At 40.3% G+C, this 17,510-nt stretch overlaps 4 protein-coding genes across 4 annotated transcripts; all 4 read right to left on the reverse strand.

Moving 5' to 3' along the window:
- Window positions 1-2,811: 2,811 nt before the first annotated feature.
- MELLADRAFT_107799 (uncharacterized protein) lies at window positions 2,812-5,697 on the reverse strand (the record flags this gene model as incomplete). The annotated part of the gene is made up of 6 exons (XM_007411541.1): window positions 2,812-2,918; window positions 3,223-3,436; window positions 3,525-4,764; window positions 4,967-5,021; window positions 5,062-5,550; window positions 5,655-5,697. The coding sequence occupies 6 exons, from the start codon at window positions 5,695-5,697 to the stop codon at window positions 2,812-2,814; spliced, it is 2,148 nt and encodes a 715-aa protein (XP_007411603.1).
- Window positions 5,698-7,256: 1,559 nt separating this feature from the next.
- Window positions 7,257-8,954, reverse strand: MELLADRAFT_43949 (ATP-dependent 26S proteasome regulatory subunit; the record flags this gene model as incomplete). Its single annotated transcript, XM_007411540.1, has 5 exons — window positions 7,257-7,416; window positions 7,495-7,580; window positions 7,646-7,739; window positions 7,811-8,532; window positions 8,605-8,954. 5 exons carry the CDS (start codon window positions 8,891-8,893, stop codon window positions 7,381-7,383), a joined length of 1,227 nt encoding a protein of 408 aa, XP_007411602.1.
- A 596-nt stretch (window positions 8,955-9,550) lies between these two features.
- On the reverse strand, window positions 9,551-12,610 carry MELLADRAFT_48894 (uncharacterized protein; the record flags this gene model as incomplete). The annotated part of the gene is made up of 16 exons (XM_007411539.1): window positions 9,551-9,789; window positions 9,869-9,937; window positions 10,057-10,083; window positions 10,173-10,216; window positions 10,294-10,483; window positions 10,551-10,646; window positions 10,725-10,746; window positions 10,826-10,847; window positions 10,912-10,946; window positions 11,039-11,128; window positions 11,195-11,410; window positions 11,492-11,582; window positions 11,664-11,869; window positions 11,953-11,965; window positions 12,056-12,199; window positions 12,325-12,610. 16 exons carry the CDS (start codon window positions 12,414-12,416, stop codon window positions 9,551-9,553), a joined length of 1,596 nt encoding a protein of 531 aa, XP_007411601.1.
- A 1,692-nt stretch (window positions 12,611-14,302) lies between these two features.
- On the reverse strand, window positions 14,303-16,003 carry MELLADRAFT_56469 (uncharacterized protein; the record flags this gene model as incomplete). The annotated part of the gene is made up of 10 exons (XM_007411538.1): window positions 14,303-14,636; window positions 14,707-14,727; window positions 14,817-14,882; window positions 14,997-15,073; window positions 15,173-15,254; window positions 15,328-15,402; window positions 15,473-15,506; window positions 15,580-15,609; window positions 15,737-15,774; window positions 15,920-16,003. The coding sequence occupies 10 exons, from the start codon at window positions 15,993-15,995 to the stop codon at window positions 14,533-14,535; spliced, it is 603 nt and encodes a 200-aa protein (XP_007411600.1).
- Between the last annotated feature and the right edge of the window lie 1,507 nt (window positions 16,004-17,510).

Here is a 17,510-nt window from a genome sequence, read left to right on the forward strand (position 1 = left end):
GAACATCAATGAGGAAACCTTTGTTGAGGTTGCAAGCATGGAGACTTATTTTGAGAATGAAGACATACAGCTTGAGGACGCCAAGCATTGGTTTGATGTGGATATTTTGGGAATTGAAGATGAGATTCACATTGCAGAAATAGAACGCAAAGAAGTGGCTAGTGACTTATCATTGATAGAAGAAATACAAAAAAAACAAAAATTTCACCTAGGCTGCAAGATCTCATGAGCATTATAGCAAACCCACTATCATCAAAGTTCAAGTCAAAACTCACGGATTACTAGGTCAAAGACGGACTCATCTACCACCACGGTTGCATCAAAGCCCCAGAGGACGACTCACTAAAACGTAAAATCACAGGAAGCCAACATGATGGATTGCTTGCAGGACACCCAGGACAAGCCAAAACATTAGGCTTAATCAAACGGTGTTTTACATGGCCTCTTATGAAATCATATGTTAACAAGTACGCGGATGGTTGTCATTCATGTCTAAGAGTCAAGAGTTCTACCCAGAAACCCTATGGATCTCTTGAGCCGCTGCCAATACCTGCAGGCCCGTGGACAGATATCAGCTACAACTTGATAACAAAACTGCCCATATTGAACGGAAAGGATAGCATTCTGACAGTGGTCAATAGACTCACTAAGATGGCTCATTTCATTCCGTGCCATGAGAGCATGAATTCAGAGCAATTAGCCGACTTGTTATTGAAGGAGGTTTGGAAACTTTGTGGCACACCAAAGAGAATAATATCTGATTGTGGCAGTATTTTTATCTCACAGATCACGCAGGAACTCAGCAAGAGGCTTGGTATCACTTTGAAACCCTCAACTTCATTTCACCCACGCACCAATGGACAGTCAGAAATTGTCAACAAAAGTATTGAACAATACTTACACCACTTTATTGGGTACTGACAAGACAATTGGGAAGCGCTACTCCCAACCGCTGAGTTCTCCTATGATAACAAGGATCACGTGTCAATAGGTGTCTCGCCATTTAAAGCTAACTACGGGTATAACACAACCTTTGGAGACAAACCTTTAGGAGAACAGTGCGTACTGTCAGTGGAGAACAGACTCAAGATTTTACAAGCGGTTCAAGACAAGTTGAAGGAATGTTTACAAGCAATTCAAGAAGAAATGGAATTACAAGCAAGTCAAGAAGAAATGGAATTACAATTTAAGAAGAAAGTACGAAGCACACCAGACTGGCAAGTTGGCAACCATGTGTGGTTGAGCAATAAAAATATATCTACAACTCGACCCAGCCCTAAATTGGAACACCAATGGCTAGGTCCTTTCCCTATTATGAAAAAGATCTCAAATTCAACTTACAAATTGAATCTTCCCATTTCAATGAAGGGAGTCCATCCAGTCTTCCACATCTCAGTTTTGCAAAAACACAAAGTAGACAAAATTGAAGGCCAGCAAGAACCAGAACCTACACCAATCTTTATTGAAGGCAACACAGAATGGGAAGTATCAGAAATTTTAGACTGCAGAATGAAGCACAAGAAACAAGAATACTTTATCAGTTGGAAAGGATTTGGACCTGAGCACAATTCATGGGAGCCAATGGAAAATTTGGGCAACTGCAAGGCATTAATTGATAATTTTAATTTAAAATTTCTCATGGCAGCAAGTAAATACAAGAGGTCACAGAAGAAAAAGTAGGAGGGCAAGCTTTTTCCCCCTGGGTTTTTTAATGCTGCCCAGGAAAGAATGCAGAAGTTGCAAGAGGGAGTTTGGGCATAAAGGGGGGATACTGTTATGAACTGGGGTTTGCAGAGATGACACACATTACACATGTCACAGATTTGTAGCTAGTATCTTGTACCCTTCCATGTTGTACAGATGCTCTTTTCTCCTTATCCGACAATCACAATACAAGACCTGCTCAGATTGGATAAACCTCTTCCCTTGTCCCAACCCCCTTGTCCCAGCCTTGACACAAATTTGTTTTGAGAAAATCTCAAGAACATCAAAAATAGCATTTTTATATTTCATGATACTGTTGGTGATCAAAAAGGGGCATATCATCAACCACCATTAAAAAAAATCATTGAAAAGGTCATCTTTGTCCCAATCATCATTCCTCAACTAAACTATTAGTCTCTAGTCTATAAACACTCTCAGTATCATCCTATGTCATTCCTCCTGCTCCACTTCATCTTTGCCAGGACTTTGAGATGGAATTTGGAAAATTTAGATGCTAAACACACAATGTTCATACATAATTGCCTGGGAAATTGGGTGGAATAGAGCTAAACCTAACATGGGCACACCAACCCCAAAACAAGCCAAGAAGGCCCGCCCATGGGGCAGGTCATTTGCGCCCCGCCCACCACATGACTTAGCAACTATCCACAAACACAACTCTCTTACTCCTTCTCAAGCTTGGAATGCTCCCTTTTCTACCCAAAAATGGCCATTCCTGTTAAGCCCTTGTCAAAATGGCTTTTTCAACCTTTTGAACCAACAAGAAGACAAAAAGGTGTTATGAGCCATTTATAGGCTACTACTATTATATTATGCTTGTGGTAATAGGTAGTTTCTTACTCACTTGGTAGTTGGCTCAACAATGGACTGTGTCTCCTCATGTTACAATATAAATACCTTGATGGAGAGACCTTTAGCTACCTTATACATTCACCGGAAAGACAGGAAAAGCAATTCACTGCTTGTACTTTTTTCCTTGGTGATCACGGTGATCATCTACATACATGCACATATCTTCTCTTCCACTTATCAGAGCGGTCTTGTTGAAATCTTGTTGTCTTGTTCCAACCGTCTTTTGAGCTAGACTTAGCGACCTCTAGCAACCATTCTTGCAAGAAATCCATCTGCCGTTAAGAGTGTATTGAATATAAAGCTTTTGCAAACTCTACCAGCTGTAAACCTTGACAATGCCACTGAACCGCCAGGGACGAAATCACTCAGATGCCAAACAAACGATAAATAAAATAATTAAGACCATCAAATCATAAGAAACACTTTATAAAACAAAATCTTCCAGAAGACTAATGAGGAATAAAATTAAATCTTCAAAATGAATGATCTTAAAACCAAAGTATGTACACAAGAAGGAGAATCATTTGACTACTTTTTTGAGGGATCAGAACACCATTCTTTGGATTTAACAAAGTTGAGTAGAAGGTCTTCTTTCAAACCAATCTTTAATTGTAATTCCAGTTTCATCAAATTCTCTCGACTTACCCAAACCACAACCCAAAAGAAGATTATCCACTGATTTAGTAGCCAAACGATGAATGAGCTGATTAGTATCTAAAACAGATGCTAATCTTCTTCTTTTGAGTCCCTCTTGACTGATTTTGTGATCTTTTGTTGGGGTTATCATCATTGGAATCTCATTATCATTTTCAGTACTTTTTATTTCTTCTGTTTCACATATCTCGACTGCCGGTGGTGACTAAAAATCAAAAAGCTATCAATATTTGACAAAGGTTCTCGACACTCGCAAAAAGTTGAAAGAAATTAAAAGAAATTCGAACACTTACTTCAACAGGTTTCCCAAATCGATAAGAATCTAAAGCACGATAGACATCATTCTGATGAAGTTGACCTTTGGTACTTTGTTGATTTTTGCTCGATTGAGTCTCATCAGATTTCCATCTTGATTTCATCTCAAAATGATGACTGAAGCCTTTCTTGATCGGTTGTTGATAAAAATGAGATGATAAATAAGATCTCTTAGCCGCACGTTTATGTCGTCCCCAAAAATCATCTTCTTCATTATTACTTTCTCCTATCAAACCTAATTGACTGATTGACGAATCTTTTCTTGATGAACTATTACTTAAATTTAATTTAGGCGGGAATAGTTTACGAATCTCTTCCATTGCTGTCTGGGCTAAGAAACCGGGAGATGAAGGTCTTCTAGAATTTTGACGATCACTACGAAACTCGGGACTTGAAAATTTGAACCTCGATGACGAAGATGAGATAGGTGGAGGTGGGGCGACCAAATTCTTTCGTAAGTCAGAGAGTTCCATCAAGACTGGCGTACTGGTATTCACTGGCTTTGGGGTGGATAGGATGTCTTCAAGACTATCGTTCTCGAGCTCAGTAAGCTTTTTAGGTCGCTGAGAAGGAAGTAAGAAAGCACGTGGTTCGAGTTTGATCTTCTTTACCATATGAATTTCTGGCCATTCTTCTATCACATAACCTTCACCGTCTGCTTGAATTGTGGACCGGTTCGTTTTGATCACTGCCAGACGAGCTTCTAGTTTACCTTCTTCTAAAAGTTTAGGGATCTGATTACATGTAGCTTCTGCTCCTTCTGAATTACTTTGAAGTGAATAAAAACTATGATTATCAAACATACTATCCATTTCACTTAAATGACTTTTATGCTTGAATTCTTTAGGATATCTATCTTGAGGAGGATTGTCAAGAGAGCTAGATCGGTTCGATGGATTCTTGAGATCTTCTACGGAATCTTCTGATGGTTTGATTGCTATCGCTTGCATCTGATTGACTCCCGTTTCTGATCTCATTTGAATTATCAAAGTTTGAGTCGGACTTTTCACAACGACATCTGTTTTGGATGAATGATTGTTACCAAGGGAAGGAAGCCTAGGTCCTTTGATGCTCATACTGCGTCTGTTCAAGATACTTAACTTGGGCATAGTGATCGGATGATGATATTTGCTGGAACGGTTGATGACTGCTATGGCGTACAAGATCGATGGTAAAAGATTCAAAAAGATGACTTCACGATATTGTTTCTTATTGGTACTCGAAAAATAGAGAAGTACAACTAGTTGAGCTACAGCGGGCTTTCATTCGTTCTCGCCAAAGTCAGAATCAGATGCAAGAAAACGAGTGATGAGATTCTTGGAAGGAAACAAATGAACATTACTCACGAGTCCTTCATCTTTCATGATTCCCAGTGCAAGACGGAGGTTGTCTGAAGATTTCTTTGCCCCTAATGACTGACTGTGACTGCAGATTCGAGACCATATTAACATGGCGATAGAGCCAGTAGAGACAACCTGATAAGAGGCGATAGAAACTGGTATCAGAATTGTTTACCATCGTATCCCAACTCGTCATCGTTGGAATCAAAAGACGTCATCGTTGGAATCAAAAGATTGAGAATTTTCCTCACACTGCTAAGACAGAGCCATGCCGATATCATGGACCAAGTGTTCCCTTCTCTGATGCCAATAAAGATCACCAAAATCAAACTGACTGTTAAACTGATACCGAGTGATATGCCCGCAATCAAAGACCTCCAAGCGATCCAAGGATTCCGTTGAGAATTCTTGGTGGTCATGATAGTATCATTGAGGTAGAACAAAAGTGAGAATTGGCATCCTCCTTTGAGCATTTCTCCTAATCCTACTGTAGCCATTAAAACGTCCTTGAGACCGATGACTACCGCTGTTGCCAGAACTGCGATCACACTGACCCATAAACTGATAATGATCGTGCATACTTTAAATGAAAAGTTGCTTTGTGAGGTACTTTGAACCTCTTCAAAGATGATTGAAATAGCTTTAGAAAAGAATGCACCAAAAGCTTTTCAGAAATATTCAAAAGGAAAACGTTTGTGAACATTAGTGACTTCTTCTTCTTGTGAATCACTCAAGTATAAGAAAAAGTCAGATGGAAAATTCACAAACCAAGAGATAAAAAAGTATGAAAGATTATCAAAACTTGTGACATAATCTTTCACAAATCAAGAACTACGAAAAGGTTGTAGATATATCAAAAGAAATTTGAAGTATTATAATCTTTCCTTGATTCAAGACTTGAAGATTTTCTGGGGAAAAAATGGGTTGATCGAAGAAGATAAGAATATAGAAAGGACAAAAGAATGACTTAGTACGATGATTTTATAGATTATTGTAAGAGATGAGACACTGTTACTTTGAATATTTACAAAAACTATATATAACTTGATGGCTTGATGATTATGATTGCATGGGATGTCTTCGAGATGATAAAAACCTAATCGGCGTGAGAAAGATAGCAAAGCGGAGCAAGAATAAGTTGAAGTTGTCGCAGGCAAAATGAAAAAAAAGTCAACAAAGATAATCATAAAACACACCAGGAAGCAAGAGTTGCAAGGCAAGATGCAAGATAAAGATAAAGTATGGCTCGGTGGTGATCTAAAATGTTGATTATTCCACTTAATGATTGGCTCTGTCAAATTGACTACTCAACCAACCGCAGTTGACAGTTAACAGAAACCTTTGATAAAGCAATCATCTTTCTCGCATTACTTGAGTGAGCATGAAAGCGACGAAATTCAGGAACATGGAAATCATAAATCTAACCATCGGTCTCACACTGAATTATACCTGATCAGCTCAAAACATTCGTGGTGCGGAGGCGGACGGAGATGGTTGGGATAAAAGAGTGGTGACAAAGCTCCACTTTTAGTGTGATGCATACTTGCTTTGATCTATTGACAGGGCCTTTTGAAAGTAAACCATCATCCATACAAATGCATGGCAGTCTGAGCCGGATTTTACACTTCTAAAAGTGTCATCATCATCAGATCGATTCAGAAATTAGGATCATCAAGAATTTATTTGACACGCACATATTTCCCACCCTTTTGTGGGATTCGTGTTTCTTGCATCAATCAGAATTGGCTTGGGCTTACATCCACCTGGATCACTCACTGCCGACCGAATGGGCTCGGATAGCAGCATCCGAGAACACTTCGGAGTTTCAAATCCGAGGCGAATCTTTCATAGATCTTATAAGGATCCAGTTTGGAGGACAAGAAAAAGAATCACAAAAAATTGATTACACAGAGAATTTGAACAAAGCAAGCAAAACAAAAGTAGACAGCGCTGCTAGGCTTATGGGGTTTTCCGCAAAAAACATGAAGGAAAGTGAGAACTTGAGGCAGAAGAGCCTGCCGATTTGAAAAGTCGATCGATTCACCTGAGAGGCCCGAGAAAAATGACAAGTCCCTCGCGTTTATGCCATAAAAAGACTCGCCAGCCGGCTTATTGGGAAGTTCTAGGTGTACAATATTTGTGAACATCATATATTCTTTGGTATGGTTGGTCAAACCTTACTCTTGATCATTTTAGTTTGTTGTGTTATACATTGGGCAAGCGTAACAGAGGGAGTATTCCTTTGTGAACTAGCAACTCACACAAAATCTTGATGTCAACTCATATATTCGCGAAGTGAAGTGCTTGTGCGATTAGGAGATGTAAACTGAAAATGGGGGATATTTTCATATCTCTTCCATCGTCAATTTTCAATCATATTTTCTAAATTAATTACTACGTGACCCCTCGAGCTCAAGTTACAATTTACGTGATTCCGATTGCGTAAGTGTAGTACAAGGATCTGAGAAGCTAAACATCTTTATGCTACTTTCTCTCATGTGAAGAGCTTGCTAGTTGATGTACTCGAGTCCTGGTAAGGAAAAGGTCCACAAAGAAATGTTCTCAGCAACATAAAGACAGCTTTCAAAAGCACTAGAGAGATGCGCACCATGTTTCTCTTCAAGACTTTAGCTACTGCCAATTCAAGATCTTCTTGTGTTACGTGTTGACGACGTTCACGGAGGGCATACATTCCTAATAACCGCGAGATTCTCATCAGCCTAAATGATATGAGATGTTTTATAAACGAGGAGACTTACCTGCTTCGGTACAAATACCCTTCACTTCTGCTCCACTACAATTATCCATCTTTTCTGCGAGTGCTCGGAGATTGATTCCACGAGTGAGTGACATCTGTAAAGACAAATATCAGTCTTCTGGGGGAAAGATTCGAGCTTAGGTCTAAATGACAATATAGTCCTGACCTTTCGTGAATGAATCCTCAAGATTGAAATCCTAGCCTCAGGGCCTGGTGGAGGGAATTCAATCTTTCGATCAATTCGACCAGGTCTAAGCAAAGCAGAATCAAGTATATCGATTCGATTGGTGGCCATGATCACTTTGATATTCTTAGAAGGTTCAAATCCATCGAGTTGATTTAATAATTCTAACATCGTCCTTTGAACTTCACTATCACCACCACCACTTCCACTTTCTCCTCTTGAACTACCAATCGAATCAATTTCGTCCATAAAGATGATCGATGGAGCATGTTCACGTGCCATCACAAATAGCTCACGAACCATTCTTGATCCTTCACCAATGTATTTCTGGACCAATTCACTACCACTGACTCGAATAAAACGACAATCTGTATGATGAGCCACGGCACGAGCCAATAGGGTCTTGCCTGTTCCTGGAGGACCATAGAGTAGTACACCTTTAGGTTGAGCGATACCCAAGGCGTCAAAGAGTTCGGGATGCTTGACAGGTAGTTCGATAACTTCCTTGATCTCTTTAATCTGTTTATCTAGTCCACCCACCATCTCGTAAGTTGAGTCGGGTACCTTTTCTACCATCATCAGAGATACGAGTGGATCGACTTTTGAGGGAAGGATCGAGTGAAGTTGGTAGGAGTCAGATCGGAGGGCGACCCGAAGAGCAGGCGTAAGTTGAGAAAGTTGAATTGAAGGTGCAAAATCGACGACTAAAAGATACAGGCTAGTGTAAGTGAATATGAACTTCAAGACTTGAGCTCCGATCTCAATTCATCACATACCATATTTGCCCTCAGGTTGAACTTTGACTAAAACTTTCTTCTTTCCCATCACTTTTACCACTTCTCCAACATAACTTCCTGGCTCTTGTAAAAGTTGAAGTTCTTCACGTAAGAGTCTAACTCTTGCATTTAGAGAATTACGTTGAGCTTCTAATCTTCGTAGGTTTTGAGTTTTACGATTGATTGTAAGTTGAAGTGATTCAGTTTTAGTTTGATAATATGATCCTATTCCACCTTGAGAAGATGGATTGATGATTGAATTAGGTGGTCGAGAGACGAGTGAAGCCATCGAAGGTGTTGGGTTTGAAGGCTGAAGTTGACTAACAATGGTGCTTTATGAAATATCTTGGAATGCTCCTTGGTCCTTCTTCAACTTCAATCGAGATCATTCAACAACACAACACATGCGTCATTCCTCACTATAAGCATATCCGATTACATACTACCCTACATACAACTTACAAGTCGGTGATCGCGAGATGACGTGAACGTGTTAAGTTTGGTGACGCACGTGAACTTGAACAAGATGGCCATGATGGGATTGATTAAGGGATAGAAAATGAATTGGAACTCTCACGAACACGAGGAAGAGGATTTTTGGCTCCAACCGGTAGGTGGAGCTGAGGGAAAAAAGTCCAACAGCTTAATGTGCAATCAACTGTTTGCATCGCGAGTTATGGTAGCGCATATGATCTTTTTTCAAGAAACTCATTAAGCTACTTTTGCGTACGTTTAGCTCATAACAATAGGTGAAGGAGGACAAGAATCTAGCTCTGATCTTAGCTATTCTGCATAGTCACATTGACATTGCTCATATGCAATCAATCTGTCTGCATTCCTAATACTTTATATCACGGACACACATGGTACTTCAAAATCCACCCAACTGGTTTCAAAAATCATACAAACTTCAGATAAATTTCAAAATGTAGTACTACTATATACATCAAGACAATCTTCCCAAAGAAATCTTTTCATCTTCTTTATCATTTGATACTAACTCATTAGATTCTTCAGGTTTAAATCTAAGTGGAGTGATTGAAGGAAATGAATTCTTAACAACACTAAACCAACCTGATTTACTAAAGATGTCATCTATCTCTTCTAATGATCTATGGGCAGTTTCAGGAAAAAAGTAATAAACACTTGGAATCATTAAAAAATTTGTCACTGCAAAAATGATATCTTTTGAAAGAACAAAACCATATGGAATCAGTGAGCTACATTTGAACAATATTTGATAGGAAACGATGATGTATCTTACAAGTCTTATATCCAATGCTCTCAAAGGCGATTGGAGTGATTAGTACAATGATGAAATTGAATATCCAATCTACCGTCAAATTTTTGGGAATTCATCCATATTATTTTGTCAGCTTTTCATACTTTAGATCACCCTCTAGAATTTCGAAGGTCCGCATCATTTTGGCTTGAGAAGTTTGAAGTACTAACTTGAAGCAGTGCTGATTCCATTAGATGCTATAAAAATTATTTCCACACAATGAAAAAGTTATACATTCCGTTAGTCAACATTTTTTCAAGATCTTTCAAGCAGATTGAGAACTCACCAGCCCTGGTACTCAAACACGCGATTTCCGCCGGGTACAGCCAACTAAAGATTCATTGATGATCCCATGGAAGAAAGCCTTAGTAGATGATTTGATCCAAATAAAAAGATATTTCACTTACGTCATCCCTAGCCAACCGATTGCAAAAAACGTATTAAAGATAAAAAGGAAAACCGCAGCAACTATTGCGGCCGATTTCGAATCACGACCTACTATCGGATCTGCTGCCCAAGATGTCACGGTCAGGATGGTCATACTGAGGCACATACCAACAGCGCCAAAGAGCATCAACTTCCGACGACCGAAAGTCTCTACAAGCGGTATTGAGATGTCAATGTTTGCTTTCAGTTCGATGTGCTCTGTTGATCGCATACTTACCAACGGTATACACTGGTATCCATGAGGCGAGGAAGTACTCTGTGCCATTGCAGGCTGCTAAGATGCGCGAGAGTGTAGGGCTTAATCCGAGATAATCTGTAGTTTAAAGAGACCATCTCAACATCGACTTTTCTGGCCTCTGATGCTCATGTGAGTGAAAAAATCGAGACTAACTCTCGTAAATTGTAGCAGCATACTAGAACGCGATGATAATGTTCGTCAATTTATGTATTTCAATCCGGTTTTGATTAGAAACGAGATGAATTATGACAAACAAAGCTGATCAAATTGATACCACTTCATAGGAAACACTCCTTAGCAATATGATAACTTCGTTCGAGGGTGTGTTGGAGTGAATTACCTGATCTGTTGGAAGCATTGGATAACAAATCCGAGCTAAAGAAATATGGACAATATATCAATCATCTGAACAACCCATACCACCATATCGCATAAGTGAAGTCATCATAGCAGTGTATTTGACTCACAATCGCTCGGTGAAAATTTCGAGCAGGTCCCATCTTGAACAAGTCTTTGAGGCCTGATTGTCCAGTCAAAGCGAGTGAATGTTCTATTTCCTGTTGAAGATTGTAATCAGACTCTAAGCGTGATCTGACAAGCCCACTTCAAATCCTTGGCTATACCTTCACTTCGCGTTGAACGATAGCAGAATCTGAGCTTGTACCATTTAAAGCTGCAAAGACCTTTTCTGCTTCTTGTATTCTACCTTTCTTTATCAACCAACGTGGTGATTCTGGGAGGTTTAGAACAGTCGACATTATGATGAGTCCAAATATGATCTGTAGAGCGATTGGCAACCTCCAAGCCATCGTAGTGTTCCGGGCAAAGTAAAACCCGAACTGGGCGTAGAAAGAAAAAGCTCAGTGTTAGGCTTCACGTGTTACCCGTTATACAAGAATATGGGCGAGATATAGACCGACATCTATCCAATAACTCAGGCAAATTCCACCTGTGATGAGAGCGCCTTCAATCATCACCAATTTTCCTCGCTTATGCGGTTTGGAGCATTCACTGAAAACAAAGGGTAGTTTGAAAGATTCAAGTAGGATTTTACTACAAAACTCAAGTCGGGAAACTTTCGAATCCACTCACGATTGCCAGGTGGGGACAGTCGCTGTGATGAGCCCATTTCCACACCCCGTTACGATCCGACCAACGATAAAGTGAGCCAGACTAAAAGCAGTACTTTGAAGGCAGGCACCAACAACCATGATCAATGCACCCCAAAAAATCACCCTCCTTCGTCCAAGCCAGTCTCCGATATATAAACAGGACAAGGCTCCAAACATACATCCTATCCAGGTATGAGTCGGTTAGTCCGACACGGCTCTTCAAGTTCAATCTTCTTCAATTTTACAAACGAAAGTCACTTCTTACCGATCTCATATATCGCTCTACAATGAAGAAAGAAACAATTAGGCTATAAAATATGAAAAGACATTTTATCGAATCGCATATAGTCTGCTGAAACTTGTTTAACTCACACGGAGACACCTTGAACTTTAGAGTTTCGTTTTTTTTCATCAGATGTCAAGAAGGAAGAGGTTGTGTCGATCTCCGGAAAAGTTGCCACAAATGTTGGAAGGGTCAAAAGACCACCCATCACACCTTGATCATATCCAAACAATCTGATGCACCAAGTAAGGTATCCCGAAATGTGGAGTAAGAGTCCAAAAATACCATGGGGGATGTAAAAGGTAGGATTATAAGTCAATGAACGAATGGAAAAAATAAAAATAAAACGACAACCAACAGGAAACCTATGCCAGCTAAAGTGGCAATTGCTAAATTCAGAGGTTCAGCCTGCAATCCCCAGTAGGGAGCAGTTTTTGTCCTTCTCATCATCGAATATTCAAGAATTGACAAGCCTCAGGATGAAGTCAGATAACAGATGAAATTGAGAAGCACGCAGATCTTGTCAACGAAGTATGTGAGACCGATCTCCAGAATCACTCAAGGTAGTGGAATCAAAGGTCCTATGAGAGCCAGTCGTAGACTATCAGGGGAAGCACCTGAGTGAGAAGTACATGTAAGATAAGAATGTTCTTTGCAAATGAGAGCGCGATAGAGTTTCCGTAAGATGGTGTGGATGTAACCGATCGTTTGAATTGCCTTCGATCAGTCATCTTGCGTATCAGCTATAACTCAGAAGCTTAATGCACTTCATCAGCTGAGACTGAGTCAATTATCCTCAGACAAATGCGGGCCATATCTGGATTAACTCCCTTTAAGCCCAAGTTAAGTTAAAGGTCACGTTCTGGTCTCTCCATTGATTGAGTTCAATTTGCGAATCAAGTCAAGCTCGGATCAACCTTGTCCACTTCACTTTAAGTACACAGCAAACACGAGCCACGTTTGTGCTCAACTGCTTAACTTTCATGATCTGATTCTCACCATACACATCTTCAATCTTGGCTGAGTAGTTCTAGTTTTGAGCATTTTTAAGATGATGCAGTTTTAGCTCTATAACACTGGTTAGTTATTCCCATGTATCACTTTCATCATTGTTCTTTGCATATTCTCATTCATCCAATCTCCTCTTCTCTCACAATTTGTATTTTGGTGATCTCAGTCTCATCAGTTGTAGCTGATGAACCTTTTGGATCTTTGCTCATCTCAGTATCATGAGGTGTAGCCAGTACAACCTTGAACAATGTCAGTTATCACTGACAGCGTATGCTTTGTCACATCCGTCATGAGCTGATGTAGCTGATAAGCTTGTATAAGGATTCGAAACAAAAGTTTATCCTGGGAAAATTGGGTGTAAGCCCTTATCTGGTTCAAGTATATATTCGCAGGTGTTGATAGAGTGCTGTGACTTCCAAAACACTTATTTTGGTTTTTGCACACCTAAGTCAGGATAACTCAACTTGTGTCTTGTAGTCAATCAGAAAGGGTGATCAGTTGAACAATGATAGCTCATCCAAGTGATCACTGCATGTATCTCATCAAAATGAGTTTCAACATGCAGCTACCAATGTAATATTCAAAGAAATTTTTTGGACAATGGTGTCTCTTCTGTTCAACAAATAATCACTAGACACGGACAAAATGTCTAAATTTCTTCAAGATCACTAAAGTGATATAATAGACATTGCAAATTGTCCATTGAATTGATGACCTAAGCACAGGCTGCTTTCAAGTCTGTGCAATCACTCCACTGCCATTGTAATACAACATACCTTTAAAGACAGCACACAACAACACTATGGCACCCAGGCAAAGAGAGCCAAAGATACAAGAGCTTGTGATGGCACCAAGAAACCTCACAACACTTCTTTAGAGTCTCTCTTCCAATCCAAGGAGATCTTGGGTGCTTAACATCCGAGGCAATCATGGGTTGGGCGAAATTGTCGAGCAACCAGAATCACCACAAAGTCTAAACTATGATTCAGTTGAATTCAGCGCCCTGACATCAACATTTTACATTTTGCCCAATCCCTATTATGCTGAGACCATGCAAATTCTGGTGGGAAGTTCAAATGCAATTCAGACCACAGGACAAAGACTTGGAATATGTTCCCCTCCCCAAACACTGCCAGATAGGGCATTATTGTCCATCCTTAATTGTGCATGATCTGTATGGAGTGAAGCATGTTATGAACACATTCTAGCTGGGTATAGAGCTGCAGATATTGGTAATGATCAGGGCGAGTTTATGGGATGTGACCATGATATGTTGTATCAAACGCTACAGAAATGATAGGTCTATGATTAGATTGCAAAGTAGAAATATGACATGTCTATATTGAATGTTGGGAGTTCTATGTATGTAATCAGATAAACACCAAATCAAGGCGGGGGAAAAGTCGCGATGCGACCTAGACGAAAGAACATGGACAATTCGAATCAAATGAACATATAACAAAAATGTCATAAAGGCGAAATGCCTAGACTTTGGGAACCTTTGACCGGTCGTGTCAGAATAAACTGGTGGATGCCCACGGCACGAAGACACGCTTCAAGAGAGCTTATGCCTAGTTTCCTCAAGCACCTTCTCGGCATTCTCGACTATTTTACCTGAAACGGGAACATGAGCCGCGTTGGTATAGGAAAGATAACCATCTGTGAAGAACAAGAATTGCTTCAGTGTGATGAAATCGAAAACAGAGAGCCAGATCAAAAACCGACTCACTCCAAAACAAAGACGCGCCGTCTGCAACACATCATCAGAATTAAATGAGTTTGTAATATGCGACCACCAATATATGCGTACATGATCTCTAGTTCAACAATGGAACTTACTGAGTAACAAGAGCCGGAGATGCGGAGGCGCAAGCGTAAAGTTGATCGTCTGGAACGGGACAAAGACTTGTTGGACACCAGGTAAAGGTTCCAAATGAACGCACAGTTTTCGAATAAGAAACGCATCAAATCACATATCTCAAGGTATGGAATATGTAGCGTAAGGGAGTCATGACTTACTCATCCAACTTTGATATAGAGTTGGGCCCCATTTTTCTCGCAATCGTTCCTCGGCCTGCTCGAGATCATTTCCTTCCCTATTGAGGCGTTCAAGGGAGAATTTACAAAGGAGGGAGTCAGCAGAGCTGGCTCCGTAAGACTGAAACAAGTAATATTCGGATGCAAGCAGAGCTGACAAGAAATTCATCGATGTAAAAAACACAGCGAGCATCGTCGGGGCGGCAACAAATTGATCTAACCCGATCTTCAGAGCCCTTGCTGTGTAAACATGTATCTTTTGAGCCGAGTTTCTTCACGTTTATTCGAAGACTTAGATCAGGAGTTACTCAACTTGCCATGACATTCTTAAAATTGATAAACTCCAGCGTCTTGAGCCATCTCGTCGCAAGAGGAGCAAACACAAAACCTACAGCGTCTCTGGTATCAGGAAGGTTTCAATCCATCGTGGCTTGAGGGTCAATAAAGGTTCATCTTACCACCATACGATGCCAATCTTAACGTACGGGCCCACTTTGCGGGGAAGCGTGTCAAGGTGCGTTAAGAAGTGGTCTCCACGGATGTCCATCAAAGATGAAAGTCTTACTTCATGGTTCCCCTTTTTCTTCTCTAATAGCTTCATCCCCAAATCAATGGGAAAAGTAAATGAACACGATCAACACAAAACGCGGACGTCTTTAGTTTCATGATGATATGGAGTTACATAAACGCAGCTCATCATTATGAGGGCAAATATAACTCACTTGCTGAGCGATAATATCTCCACCTCCAAACAGAGCGACTTGGATCACAAAGGTTTTTACATCATTCCCAATAACCGATCACATCCGTCGAGTGTAGGAGCAAGATATATCGAGGGTTCAAATAAATCAAGTCAATGTTTCAGACACCAGCCAATGAGCGTCTAGATTGAAGGTTTGACAAACGAGAAGTTAAGATCTGAGTCGAGAGAGGTCGATGTAGCAAGGCTGAATTGTACGCTCGAAGAATGGACCACATCATGGGTCGATGGAAGAATTGAGTCAAGGCTCAGCCTGATGCAAAAGCTGATCAAGGATCACAAAACAGGGCCCGGTGACACGGTCCACGAATCCCGAGAATTTGCAAATCTGCATCGGGCACAATTTTCATCACAGCTTCGATCAACACCGTCGATGACTCGATCATTTGCGTAAAAATGAGTTTCATACGTCATGAGAACACCTCCCAATTTCTCTGGACATTTTTTAGAGGCAGACTAGTCCAGTTTCTGGATAAGCCGAGGGTACAAGGTTGGGGGAAAGGATATCACGTTCTAGAGGCATAGAGAGTTCAGATTGATGAGGACCCTCCGAGACTTACATTCTTGATTGTTCAATAGACTGAGATCGAAGGATCAAATCGTGAAGGTAAATGGAAAGGCAGTTGATATCAATTCTACAATACCAGCTTGACCAAAGAAGCAAGAGCCCATATCTTTCCTCATTCCAAAAGAAGCCATTTCATTGATAAGGTGGAATAACAACACACACACAAATGATTTGTAACTTCAAATAGTTTTTGGCTCGCATTGGGCACGAAAAACTCATCATATACGGTGAGTATACCACCGTTCCAAAGCCAAAGAGCCTTGGAAGCGCGGCAAGAATCAAAGAATACATTAGGAGACAAGACAAATAAAGCAATTCCACAACAACACACTCTCAAAAACTGTTTTGATATTATACTCCAACTCCCATGAGCAAGCCATTGTGTACGCATATCTCAAGCCATATTATCACATCACCTTCTGATCTTCTACTTCTCAAAAACTTTGACAAGAGGATTCCATGATCATACCTGTATGATCATGAACAAAAAGGAGGGGCTTGACCGGGAATTGAACCCGGGACCTCACCCAATCAGTGCGAAGCAGTGAATACCGCCAGCCCTAAGGGTGAATCATACTACTAGACCATCAGGCCGATGACGTCGGGGCCGGGTTGTGGCAATTTGAGAACGCCTTTCTAGCAAAAATGGACAGAAACTACATATGTACATCATGTTTTTCATCATGATTTACACTTGTACAGACAAAAGCGGAGTGAAATGCTTCTTCAAAATCAAATATGCTGGGTGGAAACATAGATGGTAGGGTTTGTTAACAAAATCTGAACTTGACAAGAAAAATGTGTGACACAAATACATAGTTTTTCAAAAGCAGAAGCAGATTGAGGAATCAGGAAACAATTCAGCAAGAAAAGGTATCCCAAGCCTAAATTACCTGAGATTGAAGGGGGCAGTTGACAAGAGGAAGCCAATTTTAAACAGATGAAGGGTATTAGCCTTAGGGTAGGGCTGGCGAGAGGGGTGAACTGATGAAGGTGTACCATTTATAAAAGGAGCTGACTGTCATATTTCGTCATCAGGACTATTTTTCATCATTGTGTTTTTTGAAACAGTGTAAACCACCTACATGTGAAAACATCTTGTCTCCGTACATAGTTTTTTTTGGCGGGGAAAAAAACAAAAGAAGTATATTCGAAGTATTTCGCCCGC

The sequence above is a fragment of the Melampsora larici-populina genome (genome assembly GCF_000204055.1).
Source record: "Melampsora larici-populina 98AG31 unplaced genomic scaffold MELLAscaffold_25, whole genome shotgun sequence".
Lineage (NCBI taxonomy): Eukaryota > Fungi > Basidiomycota > Pucciniomycetes > Pucciniales > Melampsoraceae > Melampsora > Melampsora laricis-populina.